At 40.9% G+C, this 24,670-nt stretch overlaps 3 protein-coding genes across 7 annotated transcripts in view; 1 reads left to right on the top strand and 2 right to left on the bottom strand.

The window, feature by feature from the left end:
• The first annotated feature begins 1,297 nt into the window (after positions 1-1,297).
• On the top strand, positions 1,298-2,872 carry si:ch211-39i2.2 (DNA damage-inducible transcript 4-like protein-like). The gene is made up of 2 exons (XM_058649566.1): positions 1,298-1,565; positions 2,072-2,872. The coding sequence occupies exons 1-2, from the start codon at positions 1,388-1,390 to the stop codon at positions 2,521-2,523; spliced, it is 630 nt and encodes a 209-aa protein (XP_058505549.1). The 5' UTR covers positions 1,298-1,387; the 3' UTR covers positions 2,524-2,872.
• Positions 2,873-2,974: 102 nt separating this feature from the next.
• brd8b (bromodomain containing 8b) lies at positions 2,975-16,967 on the bottom strand. Of its 5 annotated transcripts, XM_058649563.1 has the most exons (19): positions 16,891-16,967; positions 15,809-15,905; positions 14,296-14,365; positions 14,132-14,181; positions 13,896-14,018; positions 13,734-13,814; positions 13,408-13,472; positions 13,113-13,279; positions 12,498-12,689; positions 11,512-11,605; positions 11,161-11,303; positions 10,236-10,674; positions 10,046-10,082; positions 9,650-9,844; positions 9,134-9,226; positions 8,642-8,710; positions 8,030-8,315; positions 5,735-5,779; positions 2,975-4,762 (listed from the first exon to the last, which is right to left on the bottom strand). In XM_058649563.1, the coding sequence occupies exons 1-19, from the start codon at positions 16,907-16,909 to the stop codon at positions 4,703-4,705; spliced, it is 2,325 nt and encodes a 774-aa protein (XP_058505546.1). In that variant the 5' UTR covers positions 16,910-16,967; the 3' UTR covers positions 2,975-4,702. The 5 variants fall into 5 exon arrangements, with proteins under 5 accessions (XP_058505546.1, XP_058505547.1, XP_058505543.1 ...); XM_058649564.1 differs by lacking the exon at positions 5,735-5,779; XM_058649560.1 differs by lacking the exon at positions 2,975-4,762 and having other exon boundaries at positions 4,771-5,779.
• Positions 16,968-19,035: 2,068 nt separating this feature from the next.
• Positions 19,036-24,670, bottom strand: part of gpc4 (glypican 4) — a 31,691-nt gene continuing 26,056 nt past the window's right edge. The window contains exons 3-9 of the mRNA XM_058649883.1: positions 24,227-24,624; positions 23,679-23,844; positions 22,785-22,915; positions 22,549-22,695; positions 22,334-22,458; positions 22,073-22,245; positions 19,036-21,983 (exon numbers count right to left, since the gene is read on the bottom strand). Coding sequence (XP_058505866.1) covers positions 21,775-21,983; positions 22,073-22,245; positions 22,334-22,458; positions 22,549-22,695; positions 22,785-22,915; positions 23,679-23,844; positions 24,227-24,624 — 1,349 coding nt within the window. The 3' untranslated portion in view covers positions 19,036-21,774. The remainder of the gene's footprint in view (positions 21,984-22,072; positions 22,246-22,333; positions 22,459-22,548; positions 22,696-22,784; positions 22,916-23,678; positions 23,845-24,226; positions 24,625-24,670) is intronic.

The following is a 24,670-nucleotide window of genomic DNA, read 5'->3' as shown; positions in this document are numbered from 1 at the left end:
CCTGTGAGTAAGGCAGAGCTCATGCCACCGTGTCTAGACTTGATGTGCTCACAGACATTCAGGCTACAAATTCATTTGGTTGTTCTAAGCAGGAAAAAAAAGATATGGAACTCATACTTTCTTAATGAATTAAAACTGTAGCGCACAACTCTTAAATACAAACAAATGTCCATTACTTTCAAACCACTGTCAAATGAGTTCACACAGTACTGACAGTGTCTGTTATCTCTGTGTTTCTCAGTATAGCTGTGTAAAGACCTTGAGGGGCTGATAACTTTTATTTTCTTCCTAGTTTTATTTTATAAAAACAGGTTTGTACACAGCACACATGCTGTATGTGCATACTCAATGTCTTGGTTTTGGTGTAGCAGCACTACAGCTGCCGCAGAAGCCGAGGGGAATGGTTCAGTACGGTACGGTACGTATTTTTTGTGTTTCCATTCAGAATAGTATCAAAATAACTGTCACCGACCATAAAATGGTACATTACAATCCAGGGGGAGTTAGACCACCCACAACAGTCAGCTGACTGGGCAACAGAAAAGCTTCCCTTGCCACCGGTGTTTCTTCGATGACTGCAGTGTATTCTCACACAAAGCCAGACCTTGTTGACACAAACAGCCACAAACTGATGTCCTCCATTGTTGTCTGTTGTGTTGCGTTCGATCATCGGGCACAGACCACACCCCACCAACCAAGTAAAGGTACCGTTCTCAGTCGAAACACAAGCCTGACCCAGAGCTTTACCATTATATACTGTACCAAACCCAAGTGGATGAAGACTTCCTGAAATGATGCCTTATTTACACAAAACCTTTTCAAAACGTCAAGGAAAAATATACGTTACCTTACGTTTTGTTCTGTTCCTGTGTGGATATTGCTTGACAAAGCCCAGTGTCAGATGAATGATGCAGCATACAAACCATGTTACATTGGTTCTGGAGAGGCAGAATAATAATAATAACAAAGACAAAATCACTAACAGTTACATACAGTATTACATTTATTACAGTATAAAATGTACTATTGTCATTTGTTATTTTGTGAATTTGGTCTCGACAGTTTTTTCACAGTTTGGATAAAAATACAAATATGGTGAAATAGTTGACCGCGATCATGATACGTGACCGGGATCGATCAACACAGATCGGCTTCGTCACCGCTGCAATGCCCGGACATGTTGCGTGAGGAACTTTCTCGATTAAACCACTAAGCCCCGCCCACACGTGACACAGCTCAGCTGATGCAACCCAACCCACCAACCCACTGCTCCTCTGATATAAAAGCTCCGCGCTCAGTGTTCTCAGACTTCACTAACCTCATACATGGAGAAAACGCAGAACAAACGATTGGAGGAGACACCGGAGCCGTGCAATCAAGAATTAGGATGGTCTATACCCCGGCTCTGCTCTTTGGACACTCTACGTCCGTCCTGACGGAGGAGGAAAGCGTCGTTGACATGATAGGAAAGTACCTGCTCCAGTTCACATCGCCGGGCTCACAAAGCAGCTCTGCCCGGCGGGGGAGCGTCGACAGCTGCGACGAGAGGGAGAACAGCTCGTCATGTAAGTTGTTTAATAAAAGTTTTAAAATCAAACAAAACTAGCAGGAGAAACTATACTTTCTGGCGGAAGAAACATTAATTAACATTAATTACCCTGATGGGGAGGTGTCTGTAACTGGTTCAGGTGTTTACACGATCACCTGTTAACTGCTGCTGCTCATTTAAAGTGTTTTCATTTCCTAACTATTTGTTTTCCAAAAAAGAAACTTAAGTAGACGACATGTAAGCGGACCTTAATTTAATAAAATAAAAAAATAAAATTGTCTTGATTTTTTTTTTTTTGACCACATCACTCAGCAATATTCAGGTCACTTCCTGTATTGCAGATTCTAAAACATGACGAGTGGTCATATGATACATGTCATTGACGTAGAGTCAGGTCAATTATAAGACATTAAATTACATATTTACAGAAAAGGCTGAGACAATGAGGTTTTTTATGTTTACTTGCAGTGATGATGAATTATTGATCCGTATTCTAACAAAACTTTTGGTCTCTTCCCACAGTTTTCAACCTGGATGCTGGTTTGGAGTTTGAAGAGCGGTTACTTCAGCAGGATGTGACGCGGCAGATGGAGCGCTGTCTGACAGAGGCCAAGGCGTCCTGCCTTCAGTGCCAGGTGCTGCTGCTGCCACGTCAGATGACTGCCAGGGTCGGTCAGGACGTGGTGACGTCATCAATCGATGAGCCTTGCGGGCTTCGCGGTGCATCCATCAAGGTGTACGTGGAGTGTAAAGATGACCTCAAGTCTGTGGGGACCATCCTCCCAGACGCGAGTGTCACTCCAACGTTTGAACTGTCTGTGATCTTCAAGGCGGAGAAGAATGACGGCTGGCCGTCACTCACACACATCTTTGAATCCAACAAAGTGATGAAGCTGAGGCCAGAGTACCGGCTGGTGAAAAGGAAGCTCTACTCCTCTGCCACTCCTGTTATCCATGATTTCAGATCGGGGTGAAGTTAACTTGATAAACCCCTGTTTCACTGTTTGATTTTTTATTTTTTTTTGTATTTGAATGTAGTTGTTTTTAAAATGTTGGGCTACATTCAGTTTGCCCCAACATGCACTGAACCACACTGTAGTTTCTCTGTAGCAGCATATTTGCTTTTACGTTTAAATGTCTAAATAGTTTTTCCACTTTATAACCAATGACTGCAGTATTCTGTAGTGAGTTGCTGAATGTGTACATGTACACTGTGTATAAATGACTTCCTGCTGGGAGTGGGCAGGTCTCACTCCAGACATCTGCTGCTGTACTTTGTTACATTTATTTATGTCATTGTAAAATAAATGATGTCCCACCTTAGTTCCATGCTTCCATTAGTGTTTGGCTACTTATTTTCACACATTATGCCTGAAATCCATTAACCAGGTAGATTTACCAGTTAGTGGCCAAAAGACGACCTGCTTTAGGTTTAAATCAAATCTTTTTATTTAACAAATGTACAACAGAAAATAATACATGTATCAGCTACCCAAACACAAAACTATCTGACCAATTGATTCTGTTCTCCGGCTAACACACCAACATTACAAACAGGTTTCCTATGCTTTTTACACAACACACACACTGGCTCCATCTTAAATACAGATGCAATGCTATTTCAGCCATTTTAACGCAGCACAACCAGGAGATTACACGACGACCCGACATTTCACAAAGCAAACAAATGCTTAAACTTCCTACTTTCACGGACTGACTGGGCTCTGTTAATTTCAAAGAACTGTTGAACAAAACTAATGTCAGTGTCTTTTCATCTGAGAGGTGAACATCTGGTTCACACGTTTTTACATGCACAAGGAGCCAATTTATTCTCCACTCCTTGAGAAACGATTATTTTCTGGGCTTGGACAGACCAATCGACTATAAACTAAGATGTAATAATGTAGCTGAACACGGAACCAAATTGAAAACACAAGATCACTCTTAACAAAATACATTTACTAACAAGGTCACTCAAACATCTTACACCTGTCTGCACATGGTGAAGTTTGTTTTCAAATTGTTTTTTTCATTCATGAATTTTCTACCGCTTGATCATCCTCATGAGGGTTGTGGGGAGCTGGAGCTAATTCCAGGTGACATGGGGCGAAAGGCCAAAACACAGGAACGACGATTCACACTCCCACTCACACCTACGGTCAATTTAGAGCGTCCAGTTAACCTCTGCATGTTTTTGGACTGTGAGTGTCTGGAGAAAACCCCCACACACAGACGGGGAGAACATCACGCAAACTCCACACAGGAAGGCCCTCATTTGAACAGAGATCTAAACCAGTGACTTTTTTTTAGCTGTTAGGCAACAATGCTAGCCACTGCACCACCGTATACCCTTAAATTGTTAGTTAGAAGTCAACCTGTGTTTTTGAAGACATTCAGCATGAATGCGAAGTGATAAATGTGCCCAAAACAGCAGTGTTCCTTTAAAGATAAACAAGCTGTTCAGTAACATCATGCAAGCCACGATCGTTGTCACACTGATAAAACCTCAGCAGTGAATGTGGTTTGTTTCCTTTAGCACTCATGACATGTTTATTTTGTGAAACCTGTACATTATGTTGTTGTTGCCATTTCATGCCCTCTCAGCCCATATCTGGTCAGTTTGGTGCAGGACACTCAAACTCAAATTAACAACCAGCTGATTAGTATTAATGCATCCGTGACTCATCATGATAACAACCTGGCAAGCCGAACTCACCCATACTTCATCACCTGGTCCCAAACAAGCATTTGCTGGTGAAAAAGTTTTTCTCATGGTGTTCTCTGCTGTTCCACCTCGGCTGGAGGAAACGTTAACCTACAACCTTCACTGGTGAAGTGATACTTGGGGGAGGGGGTGCATTGGCTTATTTGTCCTTAAGTGAAGTACTTCACATGAACAAATCATTCATAGTGGAGAGGCAGAAGCTTGATGCAGCTCTCTCCAGTTCACTGACAGACATACACCAACACATATACCCTCATCTATGCCAAAGCACAGATGACTAAGTGTGTATACACACAGAGACCAGGTACGCACAGTCTACAGTCCTCATCACAAAACAACCAAAGTGACCAGTTAGTATTTAGCGCCAACTCTTCTGATTATAAAAGAGGCTCTCAGTCTCTCTGTGTTTCGCTCTCTGATATCTCAGTCTATTTTTTCATTTTGAGGTCTGCCTCCATGGCACTGCGGCGACCTCTGGTGCCTCCGTCCTGCAGCGGAGAGACAAGTGAGGAGAAACAGGGAAAAAGAAAAAAAGAGAGAAGGAATTAAGACAGGAGTGGAAAAGGCAGTGGTCACTTGGACAGCGTGTAAGGAGGCCATGTGGTGGAAACTCCTCACGTGATTGAGCTCCGCACAAAAACACAGCACTGTCCACTTTCGGAAGGCTTCCTCCCCAAATGAAGAACATAAAATAATGATGAAAAACAAAAGGAATTAAAAATAAAAGAAGGAGAAAAGAAATTAGAACATGCAAAGACACGGACAAACACATAAACATAAAAACACAGGAAACTGGTATGGAGTCATTGACCGAAGGTCGACGAAGCTGGGGTGATGAAAGGAGCCTGTGTGTGTGTGTGTGTGTGTGTGTGGTGAGAATATTGTGTCCAAAAAAATGTTTATGAGGATGACAAAGACAGTGATGTGTGAAGAGTGTGCATGTATCACTGCAGTAAACAGTGAGGTGACCTTTAGGTATTTTCCACAATACAAATCTATAGAGCCTAGTATAGTTGTGTACATACATTCTGAAACTGAATTCAGCGGAGCACAATGGACAGACTAGATTAGAACTGCCCGGAAAATAAGAAATAAAGACAAAAGGGACATGTCATGTGTAATGATTTTAAGGGAATTACATTTTGTTTAAAAAGATACAAACCATTAAAACAACTGTGCTTCTTTTAGACAGGGTTATTATGATAAAAATTATTATAGTGAATTCAACCATCAATAAATACCTTGAGTTACAAAGGTTTTTTTTTTTTTTTTAAACTTTTAAGTCTACACTGGGATGGAGGACTCTTCCCTTTTCAAGTGTATTTGAATGGAATTAAAGGAAGCCGAGATCAGAGGTAAAAGACGATGTGATGTGTGGTGTGTGTATGTGTGTTTGCATCGAGTGTATGCAGAGCATGTCCTGGTTCTGGTGAAATCTTAGGGAGGACCTGAATACTTACAAAGAGAGAGAGAAGGAAAGCAGGAGAGGCCATTGGGACACTGTCCTGTAGGAGGACAAACATTGGAGTGAGAAAGAGAGAAAAAGACACACGTGCATGTGAAGCAAGTTCCAAACAAGTCTGCGTCAACACGGATGCACACCGAGGGACAGGAGTCCAACTGACCGCTGCTGCACAAAACACACTCGTCTCTCTCACACACACACACTCGACACACACACACACACACTCGACACACAAGCACGCATTTGCAGATTGTTAATACTGAGAGAAATGACACAAACAGACACAAGAAGGCAGACACTCCCCAACACGGCTCACAAACACCAAACTGTTTCCATCACAGCTCGTGAAAAATATGACGTTCATTCAGTCCCATGAACTTCAAATGCTATACTTAAACATTGGTCAGCTGCCTTCAAGGTCCAGTGGGTAAAATGGAGTTTATTGTCAGAAATTGAACAAACCACCCATGAGTATGTTTGTATAAAATTGCTTTAATAATAAAATAATCTGTTTATTATATCTTTAGAATAAGCCTCATATATGTGCTGTAGGCAAGGGCCTTGCTTTGCAGAGGCAACAACCTTGTACCACCTTGTTGCTACAGCAGCCAGAACAGACAAACCAGCCAGAGCATGCATTTAGAAGCGATAGCGTACGACTTCCTTTCTGCCATTGTAGTTCCCTGACGCAGGTGGGAAAGGGAACGGCGAGTGGAGGAGTCCTCCATCTGTTACAATCTGCAGTCTCACCGTTACACATCACTAAAATCGGACACACTGGAGCGTGAAGCTGTGAAAATAACGTGGCTCCAATCTCATATCCAGCCAGATATAGATTAATACATTGTGTGCCTTCATAAATATTAGCTGTAAAGTAAAATTCAAACATAGTTTTGAATTTTTCAAGAAAATGAAGCCAGTGTAGCACAATCCAAGATTTTCCCCAGATGGAGAAAATACACAGCAAAAGCCCACATCATCTTTAAAAAACAAAGAAAAAAAAAAAAAAGAAGTAAGGATCCACTCACACTTCCATGCAGTCAAGTCACATACACACAATGAATGGCACATAAGAAAATTCAGTGTTGACTGACAACAGGCAGACGGCTGACTCAGTGACAGACAGTAGTTAGTGAGGAGAGGTACAGACAGCATGCAAGGCAGGAACCAACTATGGAGACGTGACCACGAATCATTCCACTGAAGCACAACACAGCGAGCGGAGGAAAATGTTGATTAAGCGTCTTATTTGTCCCGTGCATATAATTGTGTCTTCTGTAGACTGCCTGTGTATATGATAATACGAATATTTCACATTATTCCCCCGTGGATTCACTCTTAAATAAGAGTGGCAGCACATCGATCCTGAAATATAGAATAATGTCATTAATGTAAAAGCGTGATTTTTGCTTGGATTTTCAGCACCTGCCTTCATGACATTTGCAGAGGTTCAAACACCATGTTGGTTTTATACATTAAGCTTTGTGTAAATGACATAAATGGCAGCACTAACTATGTGTTCATTTAAAATGAGCACACTCCGAGATAAACACATCATTACAAGTCTACATGAAACCAAAAAGCCAATGTGTCAGAATGTTAAAGATTTTTCTATGGAGGCTCATCCTATGCAAAACTGAGGATCAATTTTTATTCAAATACCTTTTTATGTTGTTTTTTTTACAAATGTGCTTGCCATTTAAAAAAAATGAAACACAAACAGAACTTAATCAGCGAATCAGGTATAAACTGTAATGTTAACAGGTTATAATTGCACATTCTGAATTTTACAAGTCACATGCAACTGTTTGAGAAAAGAACAGCTGACCGTAAAAACAAAAAGTCCTGATCTGCATTTAAGTGGTGCTCATCTATAATCAGCTCCCAGGGTGAGTTGTAAGGTCATGATCACAGTTTATCAAGATATGGAGCAGAAGCAGCAGAGAGCAAATCAATGCATGTTCTTGTTCCCAAGGTCAGTACAGACACATGGATAAGTGAAGAAGTGGACTTTCACAAGTTTCTGTGAATGTGTTGATAACTTTATTTTCCACACTGCACATCAACTCTTAAACCAGTTACATATGTAAACTGAATTCAGAATTCTGGCCTATAAACAAGGAAAGGCAGACAAGACTGCAAACATCACACAGGCTCAGTCAGAGACAGTTGACTTTTAAGGACATTAAGTAGGTACTTCTGAGATTTTGTGGGCATTTTTTAAAAAGTTCTTTATGAAATTGAGACAATCAGTTCAACACTTTGAGGGAAATCCTAATGTCACACCCACCTTCTCAGCTGGCTCTCCCGGCTTACGATTTCCTTCTCTGCCACGGAGGCTCTTGGCAGAGATGGCGTTCTCCGAGGTCTGCATGATGAGCTGGGTGGCCAGGAACTGCTGGACGTGCTCCAGGACATCACGCTGCATCTCTAGTGCCATGTGGTACACATCATGGTCTGACGAGTTGTACATGACAGCATTCTGAAACATGAGCATGATGTCTCGCTGGAACTCAGCTGTGGTACGGATCACACCTGACTCGATGTTCTTCTTTATTGCCGACAGGTCCATGGGTCTGGAACATGGGGCAGACAGACATGTTTTAACTCAAAGCTGTAGTGGATAACTTTTATGTAATGTCCATTACATTCAAACCATTGTCAAATGAGTTCACACAATGTGTAACAAGCCTATCAACTCAACATGACTCTGTGTTTCTCAGAATAGTGGTGTTAAATCTTATGTTGCCCAGTAACACTGCACAGAAGACAAGGGGGGATTCATTTTAGGTCAAGATAGAGGCCACTGCAATAATGTGCCAGTAAAGCGAGGTTAAGTTAATGTTGTTTCACAAAATAAAATCAAGTGAGTCAGTGAGTGTGCCCGTGGAGATGGTCAGACCTGTGTACAATGCTGTGGTAACCGGGGGCGATGTCATCTGACACAGGCTGCAGGAAGACACTGGCATACCTGAAAGACAACAGCAGCAGTAAAACACATTACCCTTTACAACAGAGGCCATGAGAATATTTAAGTACAGTTCAACATCAGGGCAACAAGCGCATCCAGGTCATGCTGCTCGTAATGTTTCAGAGAATGTTGCCGTTTTTTATCATTTCTTTTAGAAGCCCACAGTTTGAATCACAGTACATTACAATTAGAAATGAAACACAGAAATCAGATTATATTATTTATAATTCCTTGGCTAAAGAAATTAGTGACTGGGAAATAGCTCCAAGTATTGTATGAAACTGGATACATGATACAGAAAGTTCTCAATGCAGCCATGATGCTTTTAACTTAAAGAACCCAAAATAAAACACTCTGTAAATTAGACTCTTTTTTTTTTTTTAATTTTAAACAAAAGCCCCAATGATTATTGAGACGCTCCACCTGTGGTTGGCCGCAGCTCTCCACACCAACATAATGGCTTTCTTCCAGATCTTTTGTGCCTGCACCGCCTCCTGGTCCTCACCACATGTTGATCTGATGCAGAAAGACAGAGCAGAAAAGGAGGGCAGAGAGAAGGTGAGTGGGAAATGAAGAAATTAATGTGAAGTCCACGGTGAAATGATTTAGAAAGCAGAAGAGAAACCCCAAGTGGCAGAGATACAGAAGTCCAGACTGTTACAATTGTGATGTCAGCAGTCACAGACTGCTTAGCTCAGGGAAACATAATCTGATTCACAGGTCATGGCATCAGCATTCATGACAAATGCCAGTTAAGCTTCATTTAGTTTTAATGCAGCAGTGCACTTTAAATGTAGTTGCTGTTGGCAGAAGATCATCTCAGGACATTGCCCTGGATTGATTTGCCCCCGTCATGTTAAAGCAGCGCAGTTATGGGTAGTTACACAATCACTATGACACAATTATCACATTATTCAACCAAATATGAATGATACATACAGCTGGGAAGAAGAGGCCGGGCTGCTGGCCAGCGAATCTGCTGTGTAGCGCTGAGATGGTGGGCCATAGCCGTCTTCACTTTCGCTGGCTGCCCGCTCCACCTCTGATAGATAGGGCCCCTCCCCACACTCCTCCTTCAGCTCCATCCCTTCTTCAGGGTCACCCTCACTGCCCACCTCCTCCTCCTTTACCTCCAGAATAAAGAAATAAGGATATAAAGTGAAATGACTGCAATTTACAAAGCATGTTCATGTGAATAAAGCCTTTTACACATTAATATCAAATAAAGACCAATGCAGCAGTCAGAGGGTGTGTGTCCAAAAATAATGTATTTGGATTCATATTCCTACTTGAAAAACACAAACTGTCCCTTTACATTTGCATTAGTGTGTTACCTTGGACTCTTTGCCAGACACAGAGCTATCCTCAGAGTCTGTTGGGAAGAAATTACACAGGGTTAAAAAACAAACACATGACTTGAATTGATCAAGTTAGCCATTAACTGGTTATGGTTAGCGATAACTCTTTATGTTGTTGAAATACATGGAAATCAATGCAGTGTCCTGTGTGTGTGTTTGTTCCCGACCTAAACAAGGTGGGTTGGGCTCAGGTTGGCTCCATTCCTCTCTTTCAATTTTTACAGTAGCTTCAGTGGCCTCCTTCCCCGTCACTGCCTCCTCTGTAACCTCACTTCCTGTGGCACCATCATCAGAGGTGACAGAAGAAGTCACATCACACCCCGTCACCTCTGCTCCCTCACAGTTTCCCTTAAGCTGCTCTTCTCTTAAAGTCTCTGGTCGGTTGTGGCTCTCTGTGCTCACAGGTGTTGGGGCTGACATTGTGGTCACATCCTGAGGCTCCTGTGTTTGGTTAGAGTCTTGGATTGTGGGTGTAGGATCAGAAGGTTCCAGCTCCTGGGTCTCCCAGGGACCAGGGAGGGTGTGCCCCTCTGAAACAGCCTCTTCACACAGAGACAGTGCTGCTTCCACCGCTGCTGCATCCAAAGCCTCCACAGAGTCGTCCACCTAAGAAGGACGAGAGGACAGAGAGAGAGAGAAGGATTGAGACAAAAAAAAAAGATAAATATAAGAGATGATCAAGTACTTACATTGGGTGATCATTTCAAGCAAAAATGCTCTTTGAATATTTGACAGGATTATTCCATCACTTGTGCAAGCACACATACAGTCCTCTAACTAAAGGCTGATGCTGCCACCTTGAGGTAATATATTATATTATATTATATTATATTATATTATATATTCCCCTTAGTTAATTGAGTAGAATACATTTTTCAGTTTTATGTCTTTTTAATACAATTACAAATAGTTACAGCAACTGATTCACTTTTTATAATCAGATGAAAACTTGGATAATCATGCCCATCCCTAATTATAATAATAATCTTAATGATTAAGCTAATGTTGCTGTATTAAATCATGTTTTATCCATGATTTAATTATATGTTCATGTTTTCTGTACTGGGAAAAGATGACAGACATCTACCCTACCTTCTCCTCTATGATGGCAATGATGTCTCCCACTGTCTCAAGGTCCAGCTCGTCTCCCATATACGACACAGCGACAAGATCCTCTTCTACTAGTCCCGTCTCCTCACCCAGTTCTGCCTTTACTGCAGCTTCAGCTTCACCCTCTGTAAACACACAGAGCAGAGTAAATAAGAACAAGCGCACAATAAACAGCAATATGAGACAAGCATCAGCGTAGGTGCATTGTGATCACACACGATCAACTGTATGTCTGAAGGGACATACTGTATGTTTTGAAAGTGAGTGAAACATTATTCAATTGAACTTTTTTAAAAAGCAGCAAATGTGATGTGGTAAAAGTCCAGTATGTACCTGTGAGGACATCATGACCCGTTGGTAAGGCAGTGGCTGCAGTGACTGTCTGTAGACCATTGGTGAGGTTTCCAGGAGAGTCTCCCTCTGCAACCTGACCGTAACAAACACAAAATAAAGGTACTTTAATTCTTTACAAAAAACAACACTTGACTGGATATGCCTATGTAGAAATACAGTCTTGTTGAATAGAAATTCTCCATAACATTTCATAATTAGGGGTGCAACGGATCAAAAAACTCACGGGTCGGATCGTTCCGCGGATCAGAGTCATGGATCGGATCATTTTTCGGATCAGCAATAAAAGTCTGTCACAATCTTTTCGCTGAAGTGGGTGCACGACGGAGCACCGTCGTAACGTGGCTCAATCACTTTCAGCATGTGTTTAAAGCCCTTGTTTTGCACAAGCGAATATGGCCTCACCTGCACCTATAAACACACCGATAGCGTTTGTGATGGCTTTAGCCCGGTCTGATTGTGCAACAAGGGGCTGCTTAAATGCCGCGGTGATACGCGGTTGTCGAGCAGCCTTTGTTTTCACTCCTGTCAGTGAAACGCAGGGGTGATGTTGCTTCAAATGCGTGGCCATGCTCGATGTGTTTCCACTATCATATGGCTTTCTTGTGCCACAGTGCCGACACACCGTCACGGTTTTATCCACTAACAATCATCATTATATTTGACAGGAAAGCCAAAATGCTCCCATACAGGGGATTTAAATAACGCGGGGCGTTCAAGCTCCTCCATTCCTCCGCGGAGGGACCACGCTCTGAACATGCGCACAACTTTTTTTTTTTTTTCATAAATAAATCCGCGGATCACGTGTGTGCCGAACCGAAGATATTGATCCGAACGGATCACAGATCAATGATGATCCGTTGCACCACTATTCATAATGTAATGTGTATACTAAGTATTAATTTATTAAGCTATTAATTTCTTGGTATTCTTTTAGCTTTGGATGTTTTAATCAGAGTGCAGCTCACCAGGCGGGGGCTTGCTGAGATGAGGTTGCCTTTTTTCAGCAGTTCTGAGAGAAGAGGAGAAGGTGGTGGTGTGGATTTCTGGGTCAGGAGCCTCTTCTGTGACGAGTCGTCTACTAGAGCTGCCAGACCTCCATCTTTGGGCCCCGGACCTGGAGCGTCTGTCACTGGTAGAAACACACCGACCCCCTGAGCCTGACAGAGGCAGCAAAGGATCAGTGAGAGTGTCAGGAACTGTCAGCCATAATATTAGAAATAATACCTAAATAATAACATTGTCATTTAAGATTTGTCCTCTCACTCATAATGAGACAAGAGCAAGCTAGATATACAGAGAAGCAAGTTTAGTTGGTGCTGAATTCAAAGTCATGGATTATTAATATACTCTCTTACAGTGTACAGTCAATCAATTTCAATAAACCCTGAATTGTATTACAAACTGAAATACCTGTGATCTAGAATACATCTGAAGTTACAAGTACAGTACAACAGTAACATGGTAAAGGGTTGTATTGAAAAAAGTCTATGCTGGCTGAAGAAAACCTTAATTAGTGCATTCTTCCCTTAGCCTTTGTATTCTTGTGCCATTTTATCACTGTTAACTTAGCATGTTCTTACAACTGAGTGGGTGGTGGTGTCATCAGAAGCACTGCCTCCCGTATCCATGGGTGGTGTGGGAACAGAAGAGTCGGGCTGAGAATCCAGCATTGGCGGACTGGCACCCAGTGGAGAACGTACAGTCACACTGGGCAAACGCTTAGGTGTGTTCTTCATCGCCTGACGAGCTGTAACAAAGAAAGAGAGAAGACGTGAAACAGATATTTATATGCTAACGTAAATACAGTAAAAAGTGGTTAATTCTGATATCCTGTCTAATGCATGCATAGAAAAAAAACAAAACAAAAAAACTTACCTTGGTAAGCCATTTCTGTTGCTTTCCTCTTTTGTTCTGCCTCCTCCTCCTCCTGCTTCTTCTTTCTGGTGTTTGAAAAACACAAGCAAGCAAACAGTAGCTGAAAACATGAGGACCGAGACACAAAAAACCATGACAAAAGTTCCAAATACAGACAAGAAAAGGTAGCAATTTAAAAAGGCTACAATTGAGCTAATTCTTATTTCGAAATGACTGTAACCTAAATCATGGAATATTTGTTAAAAGCAATGATTAGACTGATACACATGGGGTATTACAATCTTAGTAACAGATGAGTCACAACAGTTAACATGAACCAGTCTTACAGTGCGATATCTGCCCACAGCTCCTTCAACTGGGAGTCCATGTGACCCGCCTGTATCAGATCCACCTCCTTCTTCAACTTCCTGTCAGAACAAAAATCACAGGGTGTTCAGAGGTCAAGTAACACAGTTCCTCAAACATTTTTCTTACCGGTGAATATGTACCTGTATTGCTCTTGTGTGTCTCGCAGAAGTTTCTTCAGCTCCTCTATCCTCTCAGTGGTCAGTCTACGAACAATGACATCTTCAATGGTCTCAACCACCTCGCCCTTCTCACCACGCTTACGCCTGGGGAAAGTAATAATACAAAACTGTTTTAAATATTTATTCACTAACATTGAAAAGAAGGTTCAACTTATTGTGACTCTTCTCCACAGAGGTGTGAGTGCTGCAGCACTAACTTTGGTGCTTCTGTGGCTTCCAGCAGCTCAGAGTATTGTGAAGCACAGTGCTGACAAAAGAGAAGAATTATTATCTTTAAATAACAACAACACTCAAAACAAACATAACACATAGATCTGAGTAATTAGAGAAACAACACTGTGTAGGTTTGCAACATTCTCACCTTCTGAGAGAACCAGTCTGGTGGACGACCAGTCTCTGAGAAAGGCTTGATGGCTCTACTTACAGACACCCTGGAAGACAAAGAGAATTAACACACTTGTTGGAAGACTATCTGAAAAGACATGTGGCGACACAAGTGGTGACATTGCATTCATATTAGCGATACATGAGGGATAAACCATTATTGAAGAAATTAAATTGAACACAGTAGAAGTGAATTAGGTCTTGAAATGTAATACAGAAAGTTCCCCAGAGGCATCACAATTTTTTTTGACGATTTACAGGTAAGTAGTACTGTATAACATCATCAGAATGGTGTGGGACAAACAAGTGACATGGGAGGCCAGATGGTTGGTCAAAAGCTCATCCTAAATCATGATGATAAATTTAACCACTAGAATAACATAATTAGATAGAGGCTTCACGTGATTAAGAGGAGCACAGACTAAACTAGAGCTGAAACAATGGATTGATTATTAATCCATTACTAAATTAATCGACAACTATTTTGATAATCAATTAATCGGTTTGAAGCTTTTTTATGATTAAAACAAGATTTTCGATTGTTAAAGCTTCTTAAATGTGAATATTTTCTTAATTTCTTTGCTCTGGATAACAAAGAAATCATCAACAGTTAATCATTTTGGTTTGTGGACAAACCAAGACAATTGAGAACATCATCATTTCAAGGTTTGACGAACACCGATCAATATTTTTTAAGGTTTTCTGATATTTTATGGACCAACCGATCAATCGAGAAAATAATCGACAGATAAATTGATTATGAAAATAATCGTTAGTTGCAGCTCTAAACTAAACCCTCAGAATACAGAAACTGTGTGACACAACAGACATCCATTAGCTGTTTTTCCTGCTCAGTTTATGGGTGTATGTCTCAACAAGACGTCAGGGTTTGTATAAGAACAGACTGTGGGCGTTGAAGAAACACAAAGGTTGCAAAGGTAGTCACGTTATACTGTTGCTTCAATCAGCTGACTGTCGTGAGTGGAGCCAGTCTAGCTCCACCCTGACCATACAACACCATTTACACTGGTACCCAAAAATGGAACAGATGGGGCTGGTTATTTTTTAACCATTTATAAACACCAAAAAAATGTATGCACTTTACTGGACCAAACCATGCCACTTGGTGGAAACACAGCTTTACAGTGGGTTGATGATGATCATGCTCACTGTAATTAAGTCATATGATGGCTCAAACAGGACAAAAAACTTCTTCTTTTAAAGGGTTGGAGATGACTAATCTTATGAATGGTTTGTTTGCCATTTCAGATTTGTTTCTCCCTCTGTTGAACATTCCACAACTGTACAGGTCATGGCAACACGGCTAAAAAAGAGATGTAATGGAGACAATATGGTAGACAGTAGCTGAAAGCATAACTCTCACACCCAATTGCCTGCTTCTCACTGCTCCTCTAACCTTAATGTTTCAAATAAAATAGCCAGAAATCTACCTATAGTGTGCTGTATTTTCTGTATTTGTTTTTCCTTACCAGTTTTGGTCGCCACTTCTCATAACAGAGGAGGCCAGACACAGTTTTTCCCTGACTGACCAGGGCTCTGTAGGTCCAACATTTAGTATCTTGTGTTCTGTGGAAGAAGAAAACAGTACAAATAAGGAATACTACAACATGTCCACAAAGTTGAATCTTGAAACAAAGTTCTGACAGAATAACACAGTATGAATGATTGTGATTCACTGTATTGTGATAATTGTAATAAGATGCTTTACACTTTTACAATTTCAAATGGATTAATTAATGTTACAAAAAGCAAAGTGAAACCCAAGAATGATGACTAAGATTGCTATAAATCATAAGATCGTGGAATGACTGGTAAGATAAACGCTCCCCCTGTGGCACTTCAAAATAAATTACTTGGCGAGCTAAACACCAAGTCACACAGACAAAAACATTAATGATTTTCCCCATTAATGACAAAAATGACACAAGTGTAAAACTATCATATATCGTCCCATCAATATTACCGAGAGCACCAGTCACAATTCTTATGCAAATAGACAATAATAAACAAGTACAAGACATAAATTAGTGTGTTTTGTTCTAACTAGTCAGTTTGATAATGTCTTGTCCACATCAAAATAGATCCTATGGTCTGCGAAGTCTTGGCGACGTGACATTAAGTAAACACAGCAGCGCTATATGATCTCACTTCTGTTGTTATCAATGTTAGCATTTAGCTGCTACGTTTAGCTACACTTCGGTTATTAGCATGTATCCTACTCAGTGAGAGCTGATATGGTGCATTAATACAGCACACCAATATTGTTCGTTACATGAATGAAAACCAGACAGCTTAAATCAAGAACAGTTAAAAATACAATAACTGCAGTTGGATAATGTCTGAATAGTAGCATTAGCTTAGCACAGTCGCTTACGGGGGACCCATTCATGAGACACACACAGCCACACGGTGCAACATTTTGTCAAATAACGACGCAGATAGGGCCAGTTAGGTTGGCGGAATTACGATATACGTTACAGGTGTGGTTTTAGTGTTTGCTGTAAATAATGAAGAAGAAGTTACAGCCTTTTGGGCAGAAAATATTACTCACTGCCGACACCGCTCGCCATTTCCTTTGTGACAAGGCCCTGAGCACATCTTCCGCCGGACGGGTTTGAGTGTGACACGCTGTACACACTTTATTCCCCCCCACTGTTGTGATTCCGAGTTACTCTGAAGGAAGCAAAATCTGTCTTTTCCCCCTGAAACTCAAAAGCAAAAAAAACGTTGACAGTGTGCCCCAAATTGAATATGTTTATTAAATATTACTAATCTACTAGCAGACCATTTCTATAAATGTGTTTATTGTGTCACATACAGAGGTAATTTCTCTGTTTTGCTGTGGGTCCACTTAAATTAAGGATCATCTGAATCACATGTGATTGTAGTCAAGACCTCACAAACTGACCCAGACCAGAATGAACCATGAGTCAGGACCAAAACCAGTGCACTATACAGTACCCTCCTATAGTATTGGAACAGTGAGGCCAATTGTTTTATTTTTTGCCATAGACTGAAACCATTTGGGTTTGACATCGAAAGATGAATATGGGCCCAAAGATGAACATTTCACCTTTTACTTCCAGGTATTTACATCTGGATCTGATACATAACATAGAAGATAGCACCTTTTGTTTGATCGCACCCATTTTTCATGTGAGCAATAGTATTGGAACAGAGAGATTTGAAAAGGATTAAAGTGAATGAGACTTAATGTTTAGTTGCAAATCCTTTGATTTCAATAACTGCATCAAGCCTGTGGCGCACGGACATCACCAACCTTTTGCATTCTTCTGCTGTGATGCTCTCCCAGGCTTTCACCACAGCCTCTTTCAGTTGTTGTTTTGGGGGTTAGCAGGTAAAATGCATGCTCTATAGGGTTTAAGTGTGGAGATAGACTTGGCCAGTCTAAAACCTACCACTTCTTGCCCCTGATGAACTCCTGTGTGTTTGGGGTCGTTATCTTGCTGGATGATGGAGGATCTCCCAATCAGTTTGGTTGCATTTTTCTTCAGATTGGCAGACAAAATGTTTCTGTAGACTTCTGAGTTCATTTTGTACACCAGTAGTTTCTTGCTTCTTCAGGACATTCCAAATGGTTGAACTGGCTATGGCCAATGTTTGTGCAATGTCTCTGATTGATTTCACAATTGCTTGTTTTTCACCCATAGACAACTCTCTGGTTTTCATGTTGGTTCCACTTCTAAATGCAGTCTGCACATGCAAAACCTATCCTACCCAATCTGAAACTGAGCGTAGACATTCAGTAATATTTATTGTTTGAATAAACAATGTAATAGGACACACCTGGGCAACACAACACACCCGTCAGTCGCATGTTCCAATACTTTTGCTCACATGAAAAATGGGTGGGTTCAAACAAAACATGATATATACAAGTTGTGTATCAGATCCAGATGTAAATACCTTGAAGTAAAAGCTGAAATATTAATCTTTTAGCTCATATTCATCAGTGTGTGCCTCAGGAAACTGAGGCACATAAAAATAGCAATCATTTTCACTTGCGTATACTATTATAATAATAATAATAATAATAATACATGTCATGATTTTTGATAGATCTGACTAAATCCCACACTTTGAGCTTTCAATTATTCTTGTATAGATCATGTGGAGACATGACATGGGAATGCACGCTTCTTGTTATCTTGTTCATTTTTCAGATGAATGCATAATATGCCTCGTGCTGAGAAAATATTTAAGTCATCCTGACATTAAGGTTAATTTGCTTTGTTCCCCAAATGTGCACCCTAAATATAGAGTTTTAGATGATACAGGCATAGATGACAAATAATAAAATGAGATTAAATACAAAACACATTTATAGGAGTCATTAATTAGCCGGGTATATATTATTTGATTACATAGTAATAGATAAAAACAGTTTTGATCACTAGATGGTGGTGTTTAGCTACATATGTATGTGATTGATAGGGAAATATGGACAGGTGGTGTCAGTGAGGTGGAAAACAATCACAGGCGAGGGAAAAGTTGGTACGTTTAGGTTATGGGAGCACATGGTGTTTTTCTTATAGAAATATAGACATACAATCTAGACATTCCTTTAGATCACATAGAAACATTTTTAATGATTTAATAAAATCGAACCCTTTAAAGTGTAAAATAGGTGATAAGAGGCACTGGAGTGTTGAGAAAATGAAGACATTCACAAGTGTTTAAATATTGGCAGTCTTTATTTCAACAAGACTAAGAAATGTTGTTTAATATACATTTTCTCTTACAATTTAACATCTATCTCATCTTGTTTTTCCATAGCATTTAGGAGATACTCTGACAAGTAAAAATCTGGTGTAATGTTATGGCCTCTTTTAGAGACATCTAAAAACGGCTGCTCTTTATTTACATATATTTTTTTTTTTACTCTTTTCAGTCACGTCACTCACTCTCTCCTCAGAAAGTGAATCCACTCTGTTCTTGTGGGCCAAAGGGTTTCAACAACCGTCCAACTTAACTTCATAGTCACTAGACTGAAGTTAAACTGTGGATGGAAAGAACATCACCCAGCAGCAGGACCAACTACTTCCAGCTACTGAAGTGTTGCTGCCCTGGCCCGCAAGCACAGACATTTGCCATCATCACCCCAAACACTTCCTTTGACTCTCAGAAAGCTGGGTTTCTTCACACTCGACACACTGCTTCCACATGCCACGGACAAATGCACAAGCCCTTGTAGAAATGTTGGCGGCAAATAAAAAAAAAAAGAAAAAAGAGAGATAAAAACAGGGAACTTTAACCAGTTAAATTAAGAAGCGATGCCAAACTTGAGCTGCTGGTGCCCATCGTCATTAATTCAAATCAGGCTGCAGCATTTTAAAAAGGTTGCATAGATGTTTCATCAAATCCTTCAAAGTCAGATGTCCTAGTTGATCACTTTGTCTGGAGAATATTTAAATTTTTATCTAAAAGCCAAACAAGAGGCTGTTTTAGTCACTGCAGCCAACTGTTTGAGACTTGCCATTGAACATAAAACATGTTTAAAACTTTTAAAAAACCCCAATTGTGAAAGCCTTGCAGTAGAAATGAACAGTTTTCAATTAATGTTGCATATCAGAACCTCTTGAATACTGTTTTTTTTTTTTGAAAATCAGTTCTAAAAGCATGTTTGAAATCACATTAAAATACATGCATAAATTACTGTACAGAGGCTACATGAGGCAGAATCATGTTAAAGATGAAATGGCCAAGTAATAGAATTTACAGACCCGCTCATCAAATTAGAAAACTGATCATTTTTTTATGTTGTGCTCTTAAGCTGGTAACAGCAAACTCAAACACCCTTTTGGGAATCTGAGAAGATATATAAAAACCATCAACAATGACATTCTTTACCGTTTTTCTTTGTATATTGGCTAATTTTGGTGGCACTTGTGACAATACTTCAACATTCGAGTCAAGTCGAAATGACAAGAACTTGGCGATGAGGATAAGTAGATCAAATGGTTCAGGATGAGTGCATTCATACTCACAGAGCGGTGGGGATGTGGCCAAAAAATTATTAAAATAGAAAAAAAGGCCCCCAAAACACTGAACAATGAGCAAATGTGGCCCCATGTTCTGTGCACACCGACCTCTTCCACCACCTAAAACCAGCAGTAAATTCCACTGTAGTACCTAAAACATATGTTCATACCAAAAATAGCTAAAAATTACAACACCTCTTCAACATTAAACCCTGTATTAAAATAATCTTTTCATGATTTCTTTTGATCAAAGTACTGACTTTTGTTCCTCCTCCCTAGTTTGATGTGAAATGTTCTGAACATACATGTCAACACCTTTTCTTTTCAAACAGGACTGTAAAGAGTCAGATCTTCTGTGCTGCGCTTACAGTACCAAAAAGGGCTTTTCGGGTTTGTCAGCCTTGCCTACTTTCGGGGTAATGCCATGAGAGTCCTTCTTCCTTCCACACTAGTTACCTTTTACCAGGTTGCCAGCCACTAATCTCATCTCCATCAGACACCATAAACTCACTTGATTGCATTGGCAATGAGAGCATGCATGAGGTATGACCTTACTACGGACATGTTTAAGCTTGAAAACTAAAAACATAATGTGTAAATTAAAAGTTAAGATGTGATAATGCTCATAGTTGACATACATTATGCATGTTTGGGCTCACAGAGCACCCTAAGAAGCTCTTCTGAAGGCTGAGTCCATCTCCTGGTGAAACATAAATACCTGTGCTGAAATTTCTCTCTCTGGATTTGTGAGAAAAATGCTGCGTTGTGCGGTTCTCTTTTAAAGCAAACTCAACTAAAATGCAAACTGTAAGTGGAGATCAACAGGTAGCTTCATAAGTTTTGCCTGACAGGTGTATGTAAATGTATATATGCACAGACACAAACATTCACAGTGTGCACACTGGTGATGTGCAAAGTTGTTGTTATGGAATTTCATAACAACATTACATGATTTGTTGATCTCTGGATAATGGAAAGATAAACACTCCTCGGGAATATGAAGTCAAATGTGTCCCACCACAAGCACTCAATGTTCAACTAAGCATCTTGCTTACTATTAAGTGGTGGCAATCACTGAAGGAGACACACAAATGAATTATGCAATTAAATTGCCTAAATAAGACAATTATATAATGTTTGTAATGCTACAAGCAGAACCATAGTGGGGCTCCAAAAGAGCCATAAGGTGTAAAAGGTTTATCGGGGAGAAATGTGGATTTCTTGGAAAGAAAACGATATTGCTGTACACTGACGTCCTTAAAAACATACAAACAAATAATTAAAAGTGAAGTTATTATAATATTAAGAAGAGTCTCCCCCACTGGTGGACAGTCCAATGTCCTGAAGGCAGTCTTTCTAAAGTCTCTCAGACAGTTCCCCCCTTTCGCTCCATCATTCCTGGTCATTCTTGTCCTCTCTGTGCCCAAACAGTTTTATCTCAAGTGGGGAGCGAGCAGGGCAAGGACCACCCCGCAGAGCGCCAGCGCCATGCTTCCTTGTGTGGAAATCCTTCCTGAAGATTTGTCCACCACCTGATTAATCCGGGGATTGCCGGGGTTTGGTGGAGTGGAGAAGTATATGTCTGTGTCACAGGATCCGGAGTCACAACCGCTACCGCTCTCCTCTCCACTGCCATCCTCATCTGAAAGAAGAGACACCCAGAGGGTCAGATGTGTGCAACTACGACATTATATCATGAGGGAAATCATATAAAACGATAACAATCCTTACCATTTTCAACAGAGATGTCATTGCCGCTGTGAGCAGCTTTGAGCCAACTTGTCATTTCCTTTAAAGCTGCGATCTGACTGCGAATTACAATGTCTGGCTTTGTTATGTCCACAACCACATCGGGGTTTGATACCTGATTGGCTAATCCGTTGCCAATGACAACCGATTCGTACCTATGAAGAATAAGAGTCAGTTTCAGTCAAGTTGTTGGATGATGTACATTTAGAGTTAAAATCTACAGATTTGGTGTGTTAATCTTACCTGCTCTTTGCAGTTCCGTTCCAACACTCATCACCAGACGCAATCCTTTCACCTACACAGACAGTCTCTGGCAATGTGGACCAGAACTTCTTTGCATGTTTCAGCTTCTTCTTCACATCACTTGTCTATGCAATAAACAAGCAAATAACCAGTCAAACACAACTAGAAACAAAGCAACAGTCGTCCAACACTCCAGTTGTCTTAAGTTGTCTTACCAATCGATCTAGACTGGTGCCAGCTGCCGTGGTGGGCCTTGCATCAGGACTGTAGGGGTGGAAACGGCCAGTAAAGCCTGTTTCTTTGAGTGAACGCTTAGATCGGAAGGCTGCGCTTGGTTTAGGCTGCCCACAGCCCTGGAAAACCTATCACAAGAGAAGTGAGTGAGTGAGTCAATGAGAATCAAGAGAAGCTGAATCCTTTATTTCAAGAAATAAAGTCAAATGATACTGACTTTCTGAGACACTTGCATGCTGTTTTCCTGCATGTTCATGATGGCATCCGATATCTTCACATCGATGGGGTCCATGACAGACTCAAAATTAAAGGGACCTTCGAGCCTCTCATCGAGACTAAGCATGGCATCTGAAAAGCAAAGGAGAGAATAAAATGAATACATTTATTTTCAGCCTGAGGAGTTAGTTGCAAAGGACTGCCACTAGGTGGAAGCACAAACCAGTGAGCATGTCCTTGGTGTGGGAAAGACGCATGTAATGGTGGTTCAAAAACATACAACCTGGTTATGTGGAATAAATAATATATATGTATACCACATAAGTGTGACCTGTGTGCCACCCTGAAAATAGGGAAACTAACCTGGGTGTGTTTACATAACATCAGAGCTGTTCTCCCTCTGTGGGCTACAACACTTACAGCACGTACATTCCCTCCTCCCACTCTCCCTTTACTTATACGAGATACTAAAGAATGAGGGACACGTTTGTACATGTTTTTTTTTTGTTTTTTTACAATACCATGTTTCTTCGTTACACCCATTCCTGCCCTACAGCTTTGCTCTAAACTGGGGGAAATATACTGTATATCTTTCATCCGATTACCTCAGTTTGATCATTCCACCAATCATGTGATGTCACTGTGGTTTCATGCCCACAAGGGAAAAAGATAAAACTGGTCTAGATTAGATAAAACCTAAATGATCTTTGTTGAAAAATGAGCACTGCAGTGGTAACATTTAAAGAATGCAGAATGAAGTGTGGAACAGTAGAAATATGGTCTGTTGCCAAATCAAACACTTCAAGTCATTATGGTTGAAGCAGAGAACATTCTCGGTCAGGTTTGTTAGATAACGGCAGCAGAAAGTGTCCTTGTTCACATGATGGTTGCTTACCAAGGAAGTTGTTCCATTCTGTGTCCAAGTCGGCCTGGTTGGCCAAACACCCACGCATCACATTCAGACAGTAATTCTGGCAGGGTTTCAGGGCCACTTGGCCTGAGCAGTAGGGACAGTACATCATCTTCATGACCGCTCGCACACAGCTGGGAGATGCACTGACCTGGAAAAGGGAGGAGGCTGTTACCAGACTGCTAACATAGCAACATTGCACCACAGCAAAAACATCATCAACTCATCCAACGGCAACATAGACGCATACTTAGACAATGAAAAAGCATGAGCAATATAATCACACACCACAAATCAGAATAATCTAATCATCAGTCAAACACTCACTAAACTAGAAAAACATGCCATGCTAGAGGAGTGCTTTATCTCATCAAAGACAATGAAGTGGAACCACAGCCAGGTTTTCCATGACAGATAAAAGCCAGAAACACAGGAGGGAGTGATGGAGGAAACATTTGAAAGACATTTCTCAGTGTCTACTGCTCCAGCCTTGTTTGGAAAAGATAAAAGCTTCACAAGCGTATGTCACTTACTGTTGAAACTTTATTGACAACCTCTGGAATGAGTGCCAAGCCTCGTACAAAGGTGCGTGCTGCGACGAAGGCCCGTGTAAGCTGGATGCGGAGCTTCCGCGGCACGTCGCCAAATGGCTGCAGCTGTTCAGTGTGCCGACTGACGCACTCCATGTAGGCGTCACTGAATTCATACTGTACGTTGACCAGCCGGAACATCCTCTCCAGCAGCTCGGCCCAGAACTCTGACAGCATGGAGTCCAGGTTGACGGCAGCGCTGCCAGACACGTAGTACCGCGTCAGGGACACGAAAAAGTTCTTGAACAGCTCAGCATTCTGCACGTACATCATCCCATATGTTCGCACAAACATGCTGTGCAGCGAGACCTCTGCATTCTTCAAAAGCTCTCGGAAAAACTCTGTGGAGAAAAGAAAAAAAGGAAGGGGGGGGGGGGGTTAGAGTGA

The sequence above is a fragment of the Solea solea genome, chromosome 14 (genome assembly GCF_958295425.1).
Source record: "Solea solea chromosome 14, fSolSol10.1, whole genome shotgun sequence".
In the NCBI taxonomy this organism is placed as follows: domain Eukaryota; kingdom Metazoa; phylum Chordata; class Actinopteri; order Pleuronectiformes; family Soleidae; genus Solea; species Solea solea.
The sequence above is the reverse complement of the archived record's forward strand: the minus strand, read 5'-3'. Positions and strand labels throughout refer to the sequence as shown.